Genomic DNA, 18,754 nt, shown 5'->3' on the forward strand with positions numbered 1-18,754 from the left:
GTAGACCTACTGTGGAAACAATCGGACGGGAGCCCATGTGTAAGCTGCATGCGTGTTTGCGTTTCGGTCCCTGACACGGACATGGACGGTCCCCCCCGCCCCCCGCCCGCCTCAGCCACAGCCACCTGCAGCTCACCCACCTCCAGGCGCCATTGTCCTCGGCTCTAAGTGCGAAGTTGCTTTTCACTTATAAAAACTCTTAGGACGCGTGTCACTGTCGCCCCTGGACAAGTGGTTGTATCTTCATTGCGTGGAGAGCGTCACGGAGGGGAAGTCACCTCCCGGAGAATTCGGTGTTAAGTCTGTTTCAAAGTGCCGGGGTCCAACCCCAGCGGGTCCAGGGGTCCCCAAAGGCGTAGATGGAGTCGGCGAAGAAGGAATGACACGGAGACAGCGTTCAGTTGATCAGCAGCCTAGCCAGGATCTCCAGCCAAGTTCTGGTCTCGATCTCCAGAGAGGTTCTGCTTAGGATCTCCAGCCAGGTTCTGTGTCCATGTTCCCTTGCTAGGTTCTCCAGCCAGGTTCTGTGTCCATGTTCCCTTGCTAGGTTCTCCAGGTTCTCCAGCCAGCTTCTGTAGCCATGTTCCCTCGCTAGGTTCTCCAGCCAGCTTCTGTCCAGGTTCTCCAGTCAGGTTCAGTCACCAGGTTCTAGTCAGGTTCTCTTGCCAATTTCTGTAGTCAGGTTCAGTCCAGGATCTTTTGCCATGTTCTCTCGCTAGGTTCTGTCTCTAGGTTCTGAGGCCAGTTTCTGTCCAGGATCTTTTGCCATGTTCTCTCCAGAGAAGTTCTTCTGTTTCTAGAGAACGTTCTGTGTAGGTTCTGTGCCTAGGTTCTGTCTTCCTGTCTTCTTACATCTGTATTTATACCAGTTGATTCAATCCTATCAATCTCTATTACAAAGGTTAGGGCGTTTCTTATCTCCATTCCAGGGAGTAAAGATTATGTAGCTTAAGCATGATTGTTCGTAGTTAAAGTGATTAATTACCCTCCTGGCACTTAGTTAAGAGGTTTTATTCCCTCCCTAACTTCAGGGGAAAATCCCTGCCTGGGGAAACAACCTTTCTCAGAGACCTTGGTTAAAACACATAGTGCCAAGAAGGTGAGCAAACATATTAAGAACAGTATGCCATATATGCCAGGTCCCTTGAAACAGCAAGGATGGACCGGCTCCCGGCATCAAAGCCCAAACCTTATCTGCGGAACCAAGAGCTAAACCTCTTGGGTGAGGAAACATACACACACTGTATACTGCATATGCTTTTTATGGAATTGCTTTATTTTATAGTAATTTCCCCAAATGCTCCTATAAATATCAGTCACGGCCTCTCTAAGATAGGTATTAGTTAACATGTTAAAAATAGGACAAGCCCGGCCGGCGTGGCTCCGTGCTCGAGCGTCGACCTAGGAACCAGGAGGTCACGGTTCAATTCCCGGTCGGGGCACAGGCCCAGGTTGCGGCTCCATCCCCAGCGTGGGGCGTGCAGGAGGCAGCCGACCCATGATTCTCTCTCCCTTTCCCTTCCTCTCTGAAATCAGTAAAAAATATATTTAAAAGTAGAGCAAAACGAATCAAAGTCTTGGGAACTCATATTATACCTTCCTTATCTTTTTAATTTAGAACAGAAACTAATTGGCAGGAAGCTAGTGCTTGGACAGTGGTATGCATGTGGGCGTGAATGCTAATAAAATGCGTGAGCACGAAATAAAACATAATGAAAATCACTGTTTCCCCACGGAAATGACTTTATTTCCTGCGAACCGGCATTTTCCAGAAGGAGACAGCCACGCCTGGGGAGGGGGCGGGGGATGACCAGGCAGGAGCTGGCGTGGACGGTCCCTAACCGTGACCGCCCGTGAGGGTGCCTTGTCCTCCTTCCTACACGTGTCTCCGGTCCCGAGGCTCCGCCCAGGCGCTGCCAGGCCCCGGGAGCACCAGCGTGTGCCAGCGTGCGCCCGGCTTCCTCGGAAGAGGAGGCGCTGGGGGTCCCACTGCGAACCCGGGGACCCCTGCTCGCAGCCACGACCAGCCATGGGGTTGGGTGACCCAGCTCCGTCCGGTTCGCTGAGATGCGCCCTCAGCTGCTGGGCACCGAGTTCCGCAGTTGCCAGGACTGGACAGCAGGAAATACCATGATCTGGGAAGAGGCGCTGGAGTCAGCGGCCAAGCCCAGGGCCCCTCTCCCCGGGAAGGTGGGTGGGAAGAGTGACAGTGAGGCCACCCCAGAAAGCGGGCCATGCCCGTGGGCGCTCCCCCGGGGCGGGCTCAGAGGCAAGGACGCGGCCCCAGGTCTGCCAAGAGGTGGACAGCGCAGAGGGAAAGCGCGGGGGGTCAGGGGGGTCAGGGTCCTGGCACCGGGGAAAGAGCGGCGAATGGACCAGGCTCCTAAGACGGAAGTAGCTCCATGGAAGAGGCAAGAGGCCCCTCCACAGCACCTTCTCCAGCCGCCGCCGCTGAGGATGCCACCCGCACAGCAGCTCAGGCCCGGCAGCCGCTCCGCAGGTACCGCAGCGGCGGGAAGGTGCCCGGCAGGTGGCTCAGCCGCCGGACGTTTCTGGAAACACAGCTCAGTGGCCGGCAGCTCGCGGGCCTGAGCCTGGGCCAGGGGCCGTCTCTCAGGACGCAGTTTCGGGACTGGCAGCCGCTGGCCACGCAGCGGGAGGGGGCGAAGCCGGGTAGGGAGCCAGGGTTTCCGCAGCTTCTGCCCCAGGGGCTGCCCCGTCTGCAGGGGGGCAGGGGCCGGGCGCTCCCGGGGAAGCAGCGCAGGCACGCAAGGCGTGGGGGGCCGACGCCCAGGGTCCGGCTGGCTGCAGGGGCGCACGGGCTGCACATGGGGCCGTGGGGTGCGCGCCCCTGGGTCCAGGTGCATGGGTGGCGGCCGGGGCGGGGTCCTGGTCCTGGTCCCGCAGTGGGGGGCCTCCGGGCACCGCAGGCCGTGCCCCCTGCGGGAGCGGAACAGCGGCCGGGCGCACAGCAGGTCTGGGGGTCCCAGCTCATGGTGCAGGCGCTGGGCTCGCAGCTCCATGCGTGTCCGTGGCCTCCCTGGCCGTCATCCAGGAGCCAGAGGGTCCCTTGGTGGCAGCTGGGTAGGCAGAGCCCAAAGGCAGGGCTGGTGTCACCCGAGCAAACGGCAACCGAGGGCGCCCCCGGGTCACAGCAGCGGGGTGCGCAGGGGGCGCCCAGGAGACACAGCGAGCCCGGGTGCATGTCCGCTCTGCAGGGTGGCGGGGTGGCGGGGTGGCGGGGTGGCGGGGGCTCCTTATATGTCCCCCGTGACCGAGGCGCCTCTCCACTCTTCCTCCTCCTCCCGGGGACAAGCGCGGCAACATCTCATTAGTGTGGTGGCTACGGCGCCGCTGGCCCCACACGCATGTAAACGGAGGTTTATTTTGATTCTTCAAAGTGTGATAATGGCCACCTGGCCGCCCACCTCACTCATCCCCGCAGGGCGGCTGGGGGCAGGGCTGGAATGCCATGGGCGCAGGCGCCTGCAGCTGGGAACCCCAGTGCGTCCTGCTCCCCGGTTATTACAGGTTAACGAGGAGTCGCTGGGACAAGGAACCTGGGCTGCTCCCCTTTCCTGGGGGCTCAGAGTGAGGCCCTGGCGGCCAATCGCTGCTCAGGGGAGTGGGTGGGCCACCAGCTGCCAGGAGTGACCCCTCAGGTGCAGGCCTGTCCTGGTGACCACGCCCTCTGACTGCCGGGGAATTCCACCTGTAAGGCCCCCAACCCCCCGAGACTAGTGACCCCAAGGCCAAAGGTGACCTGGACCTACGGGCAGTGTGGCCAAGGGACCAGGACCCCCGGCGACCCCTGGGCAGAGCTCCTGCGAGGTGAGTGCCAGAAAGGCCGGTTCTCACCTCGCCTCCTGCTCCACTGAGATGACACATCCGCCCGTGGTCGCAGCATAAACCCCGATGGTGTCAGAGGTAACGTTTTCCTGTCTTTTTAAAAACAATGTGTCTTTATTGATTTCAGAGAGGAAGGGAGAGGGAGAGGGAGAGGGAGAGGGAGAGGGAGAGGAGAGGAGCATCAGTGATGAGAGAGAAGCATGGATCATCGGCTGCCTCCTGCACGCCACCCCCTCCCCGGGGATGGAGCCCACACCCGGGCCTGTGCCCCGACCGGGAACCGAACCCTGACCTCAACCACTGAGCCACGCCGGCCGGGCTTTCTCTCATGTTTCTGTATTTCTGCTGAAATAAGTTGTACTCTTCTTGCTCCGTTTGTTTTGTTGTTGTTTTTTGCACATGGACTTCATTTATTCCAGCGCTGAAAAATGTAGCTGTTTTGGGTCTGTGCCCACAAAGGGAGTGTCTATGTTTAACATTCTATTTGCAAACCCAGACGGTCCTTATGGGCACCGTCCATACTACATAACACCTTTCACTCCGCACGGTGAAGGCTGAGGGGAACTTCGCAAGATTTTAATTTAAACTAAAGGATGGACCTTTTGTTCGTGGAAACAGAGGCTATAATTCAGACCCACGGCCTCCGCTGAGCTGGGAAGAGCTGCGCGTTTATGGACAGCAGTGGGGTCAGAGGGGGGAGGGGGCAGCTGGGAGGTCAGAGGGGGGAGGGGAGCAGCTGGTGGGTCAGAGGGGGGAGGGGGCAGCTGGGAGGTCAGAGGGGGGAGGGGAGCAGCTGGTGGGTCAGAGGGGGGAGGGGGGCAGCTGGTGGGTCAGAGGGGGGAGGGGGCAGCTGGGAGGTCAGAGTGGGGAGGGGAGCAGCTGGTGGGTCAGAGGGGGGAGGGGGGCAGCTGGTGGGTCAGAGGGGGGAGGGGGCAGCTGGTGGGTCAGAGGGGGGAGGGGAGCAGCTGGTGGGTCAGAGGGGGGAGGGGGGCAGCTGGTGGGTCAGAGGGGGGAGGGGGGCAGCTGGTGGGTCAGAGGGGGGAGGGGGCAGCTGGGAGGTCAGAGGGGGGAGGGGAGCAGCTGGTGGGTCAGAGGGGGGAGGGGGGCAGCTGGTGGGTCAGAGGGGGGGGAGCAGCTGGTGGGTCAGAGGGGGAGGGGGGCAGCTGGTGGGTCAGAGGGGGGAGGGGAGCAGCTGGTGGGTCAGAGGGGGAGGGGGGCAGCTGGTGGGTCAGAGGGGGGAGGGGAGCAGCTGGTGGGTCAGAGGGGGGAGGGGGGCAGCTGGTGGGTTGCCTGTGCAGACGATGTCCTCAGACAAGGCAAGCAGGCTTCCCCCGTGTCCTCTGCTCCTGGCTGCGCTGTTGACCACACACCCATGCCCACCCGCAGGCGTCCTCCCTGCGTGCCCGGCCCCGCCTTTCCCGGGGCCTCTCAGCATCGGTCCGGAAGGTGAGGCACCTGTTCTCCCCGCACCTTCCCCATCGCCACAGCTGCCATCTGGGGGCGTCTGGGTGAGAAGGTCAGCTTCGGGAGCACATGTCACCCACCATGGGGCCCCGGAGGATCCTGGATTCTGCAGAAATGTGGGCCCTGAGAGCAGAACAGGACGAAGGTGCAGGGGCCGCTGGTCGCCCAGTTCCTGGGCCTTCGTGACACAGGAGCCAGAGGCCGCGGGCGCTGTGCCTGCGTCTGTCACACCGTGGCCCTGTCCTGTTTCACTCGCTTTTATTAAACAGTCGAAGGGCAAAGAGCAGAATGGACCCGGCATCTGTGAAGCCCACTGCGTCCCTCCTCACAGCAGGAAATGATGGAGCCTTTCATGCCGGCCGGTGTGGCCCAGTGGTTAAGCGCTCGCCTAGGAGCCAGGGGGTCACGGTTCCGGGTCGGGCACAGGCCTGGGTGCGGGTTCTGTCCCCGTTGGGGGCGGGCAGGAGGCAGCCGATCCGTGCTTCTCTCGCACATGGATGTTTCTCTCTCTCCCTCTCCCTTCCTTTCTCTCCAAAATCAATAAAAACATATTTTAAAATAAGAAAGAAGACTTCTAGCCCCCAGGCAGTTTCCCGAAATCCCCGTTCCTTCTGGGGAACAAGAAATAAGCTCCCTTTATCGAGCGAGGCAGCCGGCTCTCTTCTCGGCAGCTCATTAAAGGGGAGCAGGGAAGGGCCCCCCGGTTTCTCCGAAGGTCAGACATCCCGGAGGGTGAGCACAGACGGTCACAGAGCGAACTCCCTCCCCGCAAACGGCCCTTAAAGAAAGGCAGGGTGCCACCGACCAGCCCGTAGGTCAGGCTGGCAGGCTTAGCTTCTTGGCCCCGATACACCTGTAATTGCGCTCTCGTTCCACTGCCACAAAGCTGCCGAGCGAAGCGACAGTGGTCCCGTGATTTATACAAGCAAATTGCGTGCAAATCCAGCCTCACACGGCACTGAGATGCTAAGGAGTGAGTCAGAGCGATTCTGAGACGGACCAGGGCAACCTCAAGGGCAGCCACGCTGCTGGCTTCGCAGATCAGAAACGGTTTCCAGAACAAAATGCAACCTTTAGGAAACAGCCCGGCCTGTGTGGCTCAGTGGTTGAGCGTTGACCTAGGAACCAGGAGGTCACAGCTTGATTCCCGGTCAGGGCTCAGGCCCGGGTTGCAGGCTCGATCCCCAGCGGGGGGCGTGCAGGAGGCGGCCGATCCATGATTCTCTCATCACTGATATTTTCCTCTCTTCCTTCCTCTCTGAATCAATTAAAAAAAAAACCCCAAAACATTATTTAGGAAACAGAAGTAAATCAAGACAGAGCACGTTTTAGAGATAATAACCCCTCGGGCGGGAAGCCAGGACCGAGAGTGAATTTGTGGGTGCCCGGGGAAGCCGGTGTGACTGTGCCGAGGTGGGGTTGATGGGAGCTCAGCATCTGAGCTGGACCTGCCGTGGCTGCCCGTGGGGGTGGGTCACCCCTTTTTGATCACCATGGAAACGTGGTGGTCAGTGGTAACCTCTCGGGACCTCAGGACGTGCTGACGTGAACCCAGAGCTAACGGGGTCGGGTCTCAGGACCCCGCGAGGATGGGAGGAGAGTGAGTGTGCAGAGACCTGGGATGCAAGGCACGCAGTGGGCGCCAACCAGCTGTCACTCCTAATTGTCTAAAGGCCTCAGGTAGGGACTTCCAGTTGCCCATCAGACCAAGAAAAGCTCTTGCTATGCGTTTCCTTTGATGTTGCAAATACGGACGTACAGGAACCTCCATCTTCTCCAAAAGTTAATGCCAAGACGAGCAGCTCTGCCGCAGAGAAACCTGGTCCTGTTGGAGGGAGACCCAAAGCCGCTCTCATTTAACCATCATTCCCGGGGCCCACATCGTGGCTGAGAGTCGGGGCTCATAGGCAGATGTCCCGGGTTCGAATCCTGTCTCTGAGGCTCCCTGGGAGCGTCCGTTAACAGCCACACGTCCTTGACCTCCATTTCCAAGTGTCCACAGTGGGGTTAACAATAGTATCGGCTGCAGAGGCGGCTGCGAGGGTCCAGTGAGCTCGTCAAGGACAGGTGGGCAGTCAGAGCAGCAACGTCTCAGGACCCCAGCCAGTTTGCTCAGAGGGTAGAGCGTCGGCCTGTGGACTGACGGGTCCTGGGTTCGATACCCAGTCAGGGCACATGCCTGGGTTGTGGGCTCGATCCCCAGTGTGTGTGTAGGGGAGGGGGGGGCGTGCAGGAGGCAGCCGATCAGTGATTCTCTCTCATCATTGATGTCTCTCTCTCTCTCCCTCTCCCTTCCTCTCTGAAATCAATAAAAACATATTTAAAAGCAGCGTCACTGGAATTCCCAGGCGGCCTGTCTCCTTGTTCTTAATGCTCCGCCGAGGGCACCGCTGCGTGAGCCGTTCTCTGTGCGTCAGCCCTGAGCTCCCCCGGCAGCCTAACATCTTTATAGTTAAAAGTGGAGTCTGATTTCCGAAGTCGTGGGGAGCGCAGGGGGTGTTTCCACATTGTCATGTGATGACACACCTGCCGGGACCAGCGGACGTGTCCTGCGTGCGGCTGGCGGGTGCAGCTAACGCGTGAACGTGGTCCCAGAGCCGCGGCTTGTGGCCGGCATTCCGGGTCCACAGCCTCCTCGCCTGAGATATTCACTCCGACTCTGGTCTCTATGCTCTAAACACACAGGATTAAGCAGGTTGTTTGTTTGTTTGTTCTTGGTAATCTTCACCCAAGGGTATTTTCCGGTTGATTTTTAGAGAGAGTGGGAGGGAGGGAGAGATGGAGAGAGGCATGGATGTGAGAGAACCGGTCCTGTCCTGGGACCCCTCCTGGCTCGACCCAGAAGTGCAAGTCACCGCGGCTGAAGCCGTTTCCACGGAGATAAACACCTGATGCACCAGGACCCCAGCCTGCCCTGGCCGGGTGGCTCAGTGGGTGGAGCTCTGTCCCCCGCACCACAGTCAGCAGCCACGTCGGTTCCACGTGCTCTGACGTCATCTCTGTGGTGTTTCTCCTGCAGACCCACAGCCCCCTCATCCTGAGAAAGTGTCCGGCAGGTGGGATTGGAGGGCGTCGCACACAATCCGGACAGGACCCCTCAGAATTCCCAGACCTGTGCCCCTCAGGACCCTCGAGGCAGCGGGGCTCCCCGCAGGCTGTTGGTGGGGGGCTCGGAGCCAGGTGGGCGCCCCAGGACCCCCCCTCCCAGAGCAGAGCCGAGCGGACAGAGTGGAACAGTGACCCTGAGGAGCGGGGCTGAGCTGCCAGGCACTCCCATCAGGGTGGGCTTCCGGAGCCCAGGGAAGTCCTCACAGGTGCGCCTCCCCCTGGGCAGGGTGCCCACCCTCCCCTCGCGGCTCCCGGCAGCTCCGGGGGCACCCCCCTCCCTCCCCCCTCCCCCCGCCTCCCGCTGGCTGAGCCCCGCCTGAGGCATTCCATGGATGGTTGTCCTGCTGCCATGAAACACCCTGGTGTTCGCTCCGTCTCACAGCCGTGTCCAGGCGCTCTGCCCCCCAACCCCATGCCTGTCACTCCGCGAGGGGCCGGGGTTCCCAGCAGCCGAGGCGGAACCCCTTCTCCCGGGGGCGCCAGAGGGCAGGTCAGACGCGTTTTTATCCGAAAGTGGTGGGACCACACGCCAGAGACCAGGCCCGCGGCTCACGGAGCAAGACCGGCCCCTCGTTCCTGAAGTTTCAGCCTGGTGACCAGCAGGATGGGAAAGCCGGACACGTGCGGTGGGTTCTGTAAACTGATTTCAAGATGAAATAACGCATTTACCCGAGAGGTATGCCCAGGTCACATCCGCATGGAGATCTCCCCATAAAACATGCGGACACGGAGAATCCCTCTTCATGGGGACGCCCCGCCCCAGGTAAAGTGGTTCCTGAGGCCTGAAGTCTTTTCAAGTGTCTCCATGGCAACCGGTGAAGTCAGCAGCATTTGTTTGGAGCCTGTTTTTTTTCCATTGGAATCTTTCCACTTTATTCCTGTTTATTATTCATTAAAAAGCTCTAATCCACTCCTCATGGTATATTTTAAAGACCTTGATACATTTCTAATACCGTCCAGTATGCCATTGGATATTGTTACCGTGACGTTAAAAAATGCTTTGCCAATTAGATATGGAAAATATATCCTATTGTTGACCTGATTTGCATGTTAGATGCCTGCCGAGGTCCCCAATGTTGTGCACTTCTATTGATTGTTTAGCTTTCTAGGTTTTGGAACTTGATGATCAATTTTAGTATCATTTGTTAAATATATATCCCCAAATTTGATCCTTTTCTAAGAACCCAGAAGAAAATGAGCACCAAGAAAGAGTAGATCAATTCTTTTTTAAAAATATATTTTTATTGATTTCAGAGAGGAAGGGAGAGAGAGAGAGAGAGAGTGAGGGGAGAGAATTATTGACCAGCTGCCTCCTGCACGCCCCCCACTGGGGATGGAGCCCACAACCCGGGCCTGTGCCCTGACCAGGAATCGAACCCTGACCTCCTGGTTCATAGGTCGACGCTCAGCCCCTGAGCCAGGCCGGCCGGGCATAGCCCCTTCTTTATACTTTCCTACCAACCTAGATCTCTCCAGCCTTTGCTGTGTATGATTATCATTCCTTAATTCACACACATACTCACACACTCACACACACGCTCACACACACATACTCCCGTTCACACACACGCTCTCACACACATACACACACTCACACACATACACACTCACACACACGTATGCTTACATTGCAAACAAAACATTCTGTACTTGTCTTATTGTCCTGACTGTATTATAGAACCTTGTTAGCTACTATTTACCGAGCCCTTGTTCTACACCAAACACGGTTCGCCCGTTTCGCGTGTTTCACTAACCGATTTCATCGCCAGGACACCCCTGTTGGAGTCGGTGCGATTATTGTTCGCGACGCATGTGCGGAAACTTTAGTCAATTCTTAATAATGTTTGCGACTGGCACCAGAGCTCTCACGAAAGTCAGCATGAGTTTTCTTTATCCAGTAAAACTCGGCCTTCCCTTCGTCAAGCCTGGAACCTCCTTCATCCACTTCCCTCTCCGTCCACCCGTTTTCACGAGGGAGCGCCGAACAGCATGGAGACGGGAGGGGGTGCAGCGGGACGGAGCCCATCCCAGCCCCCCGATGGGTGTCTGCCTGAGCCCGGCTCAGAGAGGACAGCCGGTGCCCGGAGCCGACCGCGGCTTCTCCGCAGAATGGAGCGTGCCTCACTTACCCGTCCTGTCGGGTCTCACCCGTGGGATCACGGAGTCATGATCCACTGGGAGATAAACAATCCCAGGACCGGCCGGGGGGTAGAGCTGGGCCACCTGGAAAGGCGGCTGCAGGCCACTTCCCGTGGCAGCCTCGCTCGACCCTACGGTTCTCTGCGATGTGCACGGATGACGTGATTTCTAGGAAACTGGCTCCGCTCACGCCCACTCCAGTCACACACGGCCCCCCCATGTCGGCGACGGTTTGTACTAATTGCACGTCCCGTCTGCCTGATGGGAGACGGAGGGGCTGGCGGCGTCCCTCCTCCTATGTCACAGTCACGCCCTTGACTCTGTCCCTTTGACCTCCACAGGTCTCTCCTCTCTCGGTTTCCTCTCAGTTTACTGAGGTACCGCTGACATGCACTAAACTGAACATATACACTCAGTGGCCAGATTATTATGCCACCTGACATTTGTAGGCAAATTAGCTATAATTTCGCGCTGAAGTTGCTAGAGGGCCAGACCATGATAAATAGGGAAGCAGGCTGTTTACCACGACAGTAGAAGTGAGTTTTTTCTGAAGATATGGGTAAGCAACGCGATTTAACAGCCTTTGAATGTGGGGTATATATAGTAAATTTGGTTAATCCTCACCCAAGGATATCTTTCCATTGACTTTTAGAGAGAGTGGGAGAGGGAAAGACAGAAATATCGATTGGCTGCCTCCTGCATGAGCCTCGACCAGGGCCCAGGCCGGGGATGAGCCTGCAACCGAGGCCCATGCTCTTGACTGGAATCGAACCCGGGACCCTTCGGACCCTTTAGTGCCCTGGCTGGTGCTCTATCCACTGAGCACACCAGCCAGGGCACTAAATATATTTAAAGAGTGAAATTGGATAAGTTTTGACATCGGTGTGGGCCAAAGATCACGCTGACATGTTTATCACCGGCCCCAGGCAGTTCCTCCCTCCATCCTTCTCCCCGCTCCCCTCTCCCCTCCCCTCCTCCCTGAGCAGCCTCTGGTCCTTCTTCCACTTCTGATTTTTTTAAAAAATGTATTTTATTGGTTTTTTACAGAGGAAGGGAGAGGGATAGAGTTAGAAACATCGATGAGAAACATCGATCAGCTGCCTCCTGCACACCCCCTACTGGGGATGTGCCCGCAACCCAGGTACATGCCCTTGACCGGGATCAAACCTGGGACCTTTCAGTCCACAGGCCGACGCTCTATCCATTGGGCCACACCGGTTTCGGCTTCCACTTCTGATCTTGTCCTTACGTTTTCTTTGACCTAATGACGTCATACAGCATCCACTGGCTTTCCTTCCCTCCCACGCGCTGTACCTATGCTTAGATTGGCCGGCGTGCAGCACACGGCAGCAGTTCACTGTACTGCTGTGTAACGTCCACTACGTGGACACCGGGGTTTGCTTGTTCATACGCTGATGGACTCTGGGTTGTGTGCAGCTTTTTTGGAAACGACTAACACACAGATACCACGGGCACCTGTGTGCCAGGGTGCGGATGGACACGTGTCTTTGTTTCTCGTGGGTCAAGGCCGAAGAGTGACGTGAGTGCGTGGATCCTGGGAGGGGCCCGTGTGCGAGTTTCGAGGAAACATCAGATTTTCCCCGAGTGACTGCATCGTGCGTGTTCCCGCCAGCGGCGCCAGCGCTCAGGCTCCGCGGCTCATCCCAACGTGTGGTCGGACTTTCAGAAACGCGTCGTCCGTCCCGGGCGGCAGCGCTTGGCGAGGCTCTCGTTTGCTGGCGGCCGATGCGGCGGGCGGCGCTCATGCTCGTCTCCCACCCGAACGTCATCTTCAGCGAAGAACCTGCTCCGCGTGTTGCTCCTGTTGGACTCGGTTGCTTGTTTTCTTGCTGTTGACTTCAGTTCTTGACGAGCATTTAAACGCAACCTCTTCGTCAGACGCGGGATCTGCAGGCGTTTCTCCGCCCGCGTGGCCTTCCCGCTCCTGCCAGAGTGACGTCTGGAAGAGCCGACGCTTTCCATTTCGGTGACGTGCGACTTGTTGGTTTCATTTGACAGACGTGCTTCCGGGCTTGCATCCAAGACGGCTTTGCCCCTCTTTGTTCTCCATCTGCTTTGGAATCGAATTTCTCTCCTCGCCAATATTTCAGGCTCCGCTCTTAGAGGTCCCCGGGATGAATCCCCTGCTTTCCATGCCAGTTTCCACCCTCAATGGCTAAATGAAACCGAAACTTCACTCTAGACACAATAATCGCAATAATCTCAAAGTAACTGTGACAAATGCACGCCCTTACACGGGAGTCGCTAGGGGAGATTCGTCACAGTTATTAGAAGCTAAAGAAACAATTTGAAGCCCCAGTGAACACATCTCAAAGGCGTAAAGGGCATGAAAACGAGAGAAAAAGGGAGCGAATGGGAATCGTGAGGAGACAGCCGCACGTCTGGAGAGAGGAGTGACGGATGGCGAGCTAGACTCTTCCTTCAAACAGCACGGCCTCAGGCTGGTCTCTGCGAGGCTGGCCGCCTCTCCCGGCGCGGCCAGGGAGGAATGTCGAGGTCCTTTATTAGAAACGGACAACGAGGAGGGGCTCCCCAAAACACCTCAAGGTCTAAAGGTCTGGAACCCGGAGGCAAAAGCCGTTGCACTTAAAGGCATATGTGGGTGGCCATGGACCCACACAGTCGTGTGATGAAGGCCTGGGGGGCGGGGAGGGGGGCCCGTGAGGGGGACAAGGGGGACACCTGTGACACTTCAACAATAAAGATGAATTTTTAAAAAAGAAAAGCTGACCCTACGGGTGTGGCTCAGTGGACAGAGCGTCAGCCTGTGGCCTGAAGGGTCCCGGGTTCGATCCTGGTCAAGGGCCTGTACCTCAGTCCTCCTGGCCGGGCCCTGGTCGGGGCGCGTGCAGGAGGCAGCCAGTCACTGTGCTTCTCTCACATCGATGCTTCTCCCTCTCTCTCCCTCTCTCTCTAACAATCAATGGGAAAATATCCTCAGGTGAAAATTAAGAAAAATAAAGGCTGTTGTGTCGGTCGCTTGTTGAGAAGCAAGGCCGGCCACTAGGGGGCAGCAGCCGCTAGGACGGGGCGGGGAGGCAGACGGGGGGGGGGGGCCCGGGGGTGAGGTGTGGCAACAGCAGCCACTGTCCCCGCAGCCCAGGTTCTGAGGCAGCTGCTGGGCGGGAGGATACAGGGGGAGGAGCAGGGACTCAGGTGTGGCAGGTTCTGGACACAGGGGAGAGGGGTCGGGGGTCGGGGGCCGGGGGGTCAGTGGCTGGGACGGGTGCCGGCTGGCAGCGGGCGCTCCCTCCAGAGCCGGCCACCCTCCTGGCTAAGCAGAGTCCCCGTGTGAGTCATTAGACGAGAAGCAGAGGCAGAGGCTGTGGCTGGGTCGTTACTGAGTGAAGGTGACCCCAGTGAGGCTCCAGGCAGAGCACCCACGGGTCGGGCTCCTCCCGTCTGTGCTGTGGCTTCTAGAAGCTTCTAATAATGAGCATTGCCATCCAGTGCAGACCCCATTCTGACCCCCGTGGGGCTGGCCCTGGCCGGTGGCTGTGTGGGTGGGCGGCGTCCTGGGTACACGGAAAGGTTGCTGGTTCGATCCCCTGTCCGGGCTCAGGCCTGGGTTGTGGGCGCAATCCCCAGTGTGGGGCGTGCAGGAGGCAGCCCATCGATGGTTCTCTCTCACATGCATGTTTCTCTCTTCTCCTTTCCTCTCTCTCTAAAAACCAATAAACTTTTCTAAAAAACACACACAAAGAAACCGCAGTGCTAAACACGGCTGGTTGGTTAGGTATCAGGGAACAGGCCGCTCTCAGCCACAGACAAGCACCCACGACCCTGAAACAAGGGGCACAGTCTCCCCCTCATCCCACGGACCTCGCGCTCAGAGAAACCAGGTCCGACCTTCGCGGAAAGGTGGTCGCATCCTCTGCAGACGATGAGCGTGTCTGACAGAGTGTGAGCGGAAGGGCAGCCTTCGGATCCGATAGAGCGTGGTTCTCAACCTTCCTGATGCCGCGGCCCTTTAATACAGCTCCTCAGGTTGTGGTGACCCCCAATTTCATTGTGACAAATTGAACATCATTACAGCACACTGATTCATCACAAAAACAACATGTGATTATAGATGTGTTTTCCGATGGTCTTAGGCGACCCCTGTGAAAGGGTCGTTCGACCCCCAAAGGGGTCACGACCCACAGGTTGAGAACCGCTGCGATAGAGGTTTCCTATGTGTTGAGCGCGGCCTGTGACTGCACACACAGGGGTGGTTAAAGCGTGTGGTGCTGGCGCAGGGAGCATGTTGAACGACCTCCTCAGGGGGACTGCGTGCCAGCAGCGGCTCCGGGTGCGAGTCGGCCGCTCACTTGCTCCAGTTGCAGCCTCGGCTCCGCCGGTGTGCCCGCTCAGCTGCAGATCGAGGCCCCGGGAAGGTCTCTCAGGACGAGGAATAAGCCTGATTCCGTGAGAATGTAGCCGATAAAAATGAGGGAGCACCAAAGAACCATGCAAAGTGGCCGGTCCACCTTCGCCACGAATATCTAGGCCCAGTGATGGCAAACCTTCTGAGCTCGGCGTGTCAGCATTTTGAAAAACCCTAACTTAACTCTGGTGCCGTGTCACATAGAGAAATTTGTTGATATTTGCAACGATAGTAAAACAAAGACTTATATTTTTGATATTTATTTTATAGATTTAAATGCCATTGAACAAAGAAAAATCAGCCGAAGAAAATGAGTGCGCGTGTCACCTCTGACACGTGTGTCATAGGTTCGCCATCACTGATCTAGGCCCTCAAACCGCCCTCGGCCTCCTGAGGGTGTGGGGCCGCTGACCTGGGAGTGGACACCTTCCGGGACCAAGCCCAGCCCGGCTGACAGGGTCGCCCTGGAGCGTGAGGGCCCCTCCGAGGGCAGCCCACAGCCGCTCGGCCAGTCCAGCCCCACACATGTCACTCGTGGTCTGTGGTCCTCACAGTGGCGTGTGCCCATCTTCAACACGGTCCCGGATTCTCCTTCATACGTGCAAACGGGGTGAGGGCACATGCCCTCTTCCCTCCAAACAGTTGTACTGTTGTCGTCTCATGAAAAAACAACAACACAGCCCGATATTATAAAACCCAACAAAGCGCTGACTGAAAATAACAGCCTGACGGTGAAGTTTGTAACTTTACATTAATTCAATGTATTTGATACAAAGAACATTTCCCAGCTCAAACCGCTTACGACAGAGTGAGAGGAGGAGGCCAGGGGCTAGAGGCGCCGTCCATGCGGCCCCCCATCCTCGTGCCCAAAGAGCCCCGGCGGCCGCGGGCTGCCGCGTCCACGGCTGTGAACCCACAGTGCTCTGCCGTGTCCAGCGAGGGGTCAGCCCCCCGTGACCCGGCGGAGTGTGAGCCACAGCAGAGAACGCGGAGGAGGACAGCGCGTGCCGCGGGCATCGGTTCTGACGGTTCCCTGCACGGCGGCTCCTGCAGAGCCGACCCTGAGGGTCACAGGACCGGGGGGCGACAGGTCTCAACTCCAATAGCATGTGGGTTCCTGACATTAGTTGCACTCTATTTACATTGTGTTATATTATATTATTATTTTATTTTATTTTATTAATGACTCAGTGCTAAGTGTGTACGTAGATAATAAGCAGCAGTGGGTGTAATGGTGACTTGGCACAGACTCATGTTAGTCTCTGGTTGAACTTTGATTGACCTCTGACCCTTAGTGACTAAAGTAATTAACAGAGTTTCCCGTCCCAGCTCAGCACCAGAAAGTCCCCCTCCCCCCCCCCCCCCCGAAAACCAATGTGTTTGGACCCCGTGGGAGACACGCTCACCACTTACAGCCCGAGCACCTGCGTCTGTTTTCAGAGAGAAAAGCTCCCCGAGGCCCCAGGAGCGATCCACCCACTGAGCGTGCCCTCCCTCCCCGCCGCCCGCCCCTCACTTCCCGGGCAGCTGCCAGCCCCCCGTCACGCAGCAGGTTGGCTCACACGCACCAGCAGAAGGTCCCGGGAGCGGTGGCCCCGGCGTGAGCGAGACGAGAGGTCTGCGGGGCCGGGAGTCGGGACTCTGAGTGTGGCCCTGGCTGGACTCACGGTCCAGAGTCTGGGGAACCTCGGACACATTAGTCTCGGGGGGCCAGCGCTTGGTCACCCCAGGTGGACAGCCCTGGACGGCAGAGCGCAGGGGCCGGCTCTTTCCTGCCGGGCGAGGCTCAGACGTGCATGTGGACTCGGCCGCGATGCGCCCCGACGGGCCCCTGGGCCTCTCGCAGGGGTCGGCATGGGCGCCAGTCACCTGGGCAGCTCCCGGGAGGCGGGCCTTGGGCAGGCCGGTGGCCTCTGGGCTCGGCTCCCGTGGGCGGTCGGGCACTCGGCCGCTTCTGGTTCCACCCCAGACCTCGCCCGCGGGGTCCAAGAGCCAGGTCCTGCCGTGGCAGCTGCTGGGCAGAACCAGTCCGCCGTCCAGGCTCACGGGGCGCGGGTCGTGCTCGATGGCAGCGAGAGGGGGCGCCTTGTAGACGCGCCTCAGCGCGGGGCTGTGGCTCGGGGCCATGGCGGCGAAGGTCTGGGTTGGAGTTGGCCGTGCGGACCCGGGCCCGGACCGGCCATGCTGGTCTGCAGGGGAGCTCTGCCCTCGGGAGGTTATATACGCGGACCCTGGGCGGCGCCTCTGCTGGGCTCGCCCACCTCCTCGCTGCCCGTGAGGGCGGCTCATGGCAGTGGGTGTGGTTCGCAGGGCGGTGGTGTGAGTCAGAGAGGGGCTGGTCCAGCCTTGACAGGGCTCTGGCGTCCCAGCGGACTCAGGACCCACCGGGCAGGTTTGTCCACCGTCGGTGCCGGCGGCACCAGCCACCCCTGCTCTCCCCGTCGCGGCGGCTCTGCGGACCGGTCAGTGGGCGATGCGACACGAGGTGGGACAGCCATGCAAACGTTAACATCAGCCTTGGAGCTTGGAGAGACGCCCCTTAGCAAAACACGGTCACCCCATCCAGGGACCTTTGGCCAGAAATCACCCCCGTGGAGCCCACCCTCGGCCCACGCAGGCCCTGGTCTGCCCGGGGCTCGGACTGTGAGCGGAGAGCGGCCGTGAAACTCCTGCCTGCCGTCCCCCCAGAACACAGTGCGGCCCTGCCCGTGGGCACCGGCCCTCTCTCACCGCTGTCCCCACCTCGCGCGGAGGCTGGGTTCCCTTCTAAAGCGCATCTCGACCGCCCCGTCGGAGAGTGAATGGCCGCGGACCACTCCTCATTCTGAGGTGCTGGCACCAGGCAGTGCGCTACTTCCATCACCTCCATCACTGCCCCCCAGGCTGACCGCGACCTGAGCCACGCCCGCTCAGACCGGCTTGTTTTTGTTTATTCAGTGTCTGGTTTGATCGCAGGGCGATGGTGGCGCCTACGTTGATCACATTATGGGTGACACAAAGCAGAGCCCCCTCCTCACAGCACAGGACGGGCCAGCATGTTGTTCACGGCACCATCGACAGTGGCTGCGCTCAGCCTCAGCCCTGCATGGGGAGCAGGCACCCTGAGGGGAACACCATAGTCTCCCTACTTAGGACGAAGGAAACCAAAAATATGCAAGAGCCGTGGACAGTTCTTACAGAATGACCCGTGGTATGCGGTCGCAGAGGGATGTTACATAATTCAGAGGTTATATCTGAGTAACTTAGGGCTAAGAGGCTGTGTATAGTGCCTCTCCTGGGTGATGAAAGACCTCATTACACCCTCCACAGGAAAATTACAACACGAGCCCTAACCTTAAACACAACCCTAATCACAACCCTGACCCTAACCTAACCCTGACCCTGACCCTAGCCCAGTGGTTGGCAAACTGCGGCTCACGAGCCACATGTGGCTCTTTGGCCCCTTGAGTGTGGCCACGAAGTTTCAATCACACTACACATGTGCGCCCACACGTGGTATTTTGTGGAAGAGCCACACTCAGGGGGCCGTAGTTAGCCGACCACTGCCCTAACCCAACGCTGACCCTGACCCTAAATCTAACCCTGACCCTAACCCAACCCAACCCTGACCCTAACCCAACCCTGACCCTGACCCTAACCCAACCCTGACCCTAACCCAACCCTGACCCTAACCCAACGCTGACCCTGACCCTAAATCTAACCCTGACCCTAACCCAACCCTGACCCTAACCCAACCCTGACCCTAACCCTAACCCTAACAACAACCCTGACCCTAACCCAACCCTGACCCTAACCCTAACCCTAATC

The 18,754-nt window shown here is 58.5% G+C and overlaps 1 protein-coding gene across 1 annotated transcript; it reads right to left on the minus strand.

Annotated features, from left to right (window-relative positions):
- Positions 1-16,459: 16,459 nt before the first annotated feature.
- KRTAP27-1 (keratin associated protein 27-1) lies at positions 16,460-17,074 on the minus strand (the record flags this gene model as incomplete). Its single annotated transcript, XM_081087718.1, has 1 exon — positions 16,460-17,074. The coding sequence occupies one exon, from the start codon at positions 17,072-17,074 to the stop codon at positions 16,460-16,462; it is 615 nt and encodes a 204-aa protein (XP_080943844.1).
- Between the last annotated feature and the right edge of the window lie 1,680 nt (positions 17,075-18,754).

This window comes from Myotis nattereri, assembly GCF_964212035.1.
Source record: "Myotis nattereri genome assembly, chromosome: 3".
In the NCBI taxonomy this organism is placed as follows: Eukaryota; Metazoa; Chordata; class Mammalia; order Chiroptera; family Vespertilionidae; genus Myotis; species Myotis nattereri.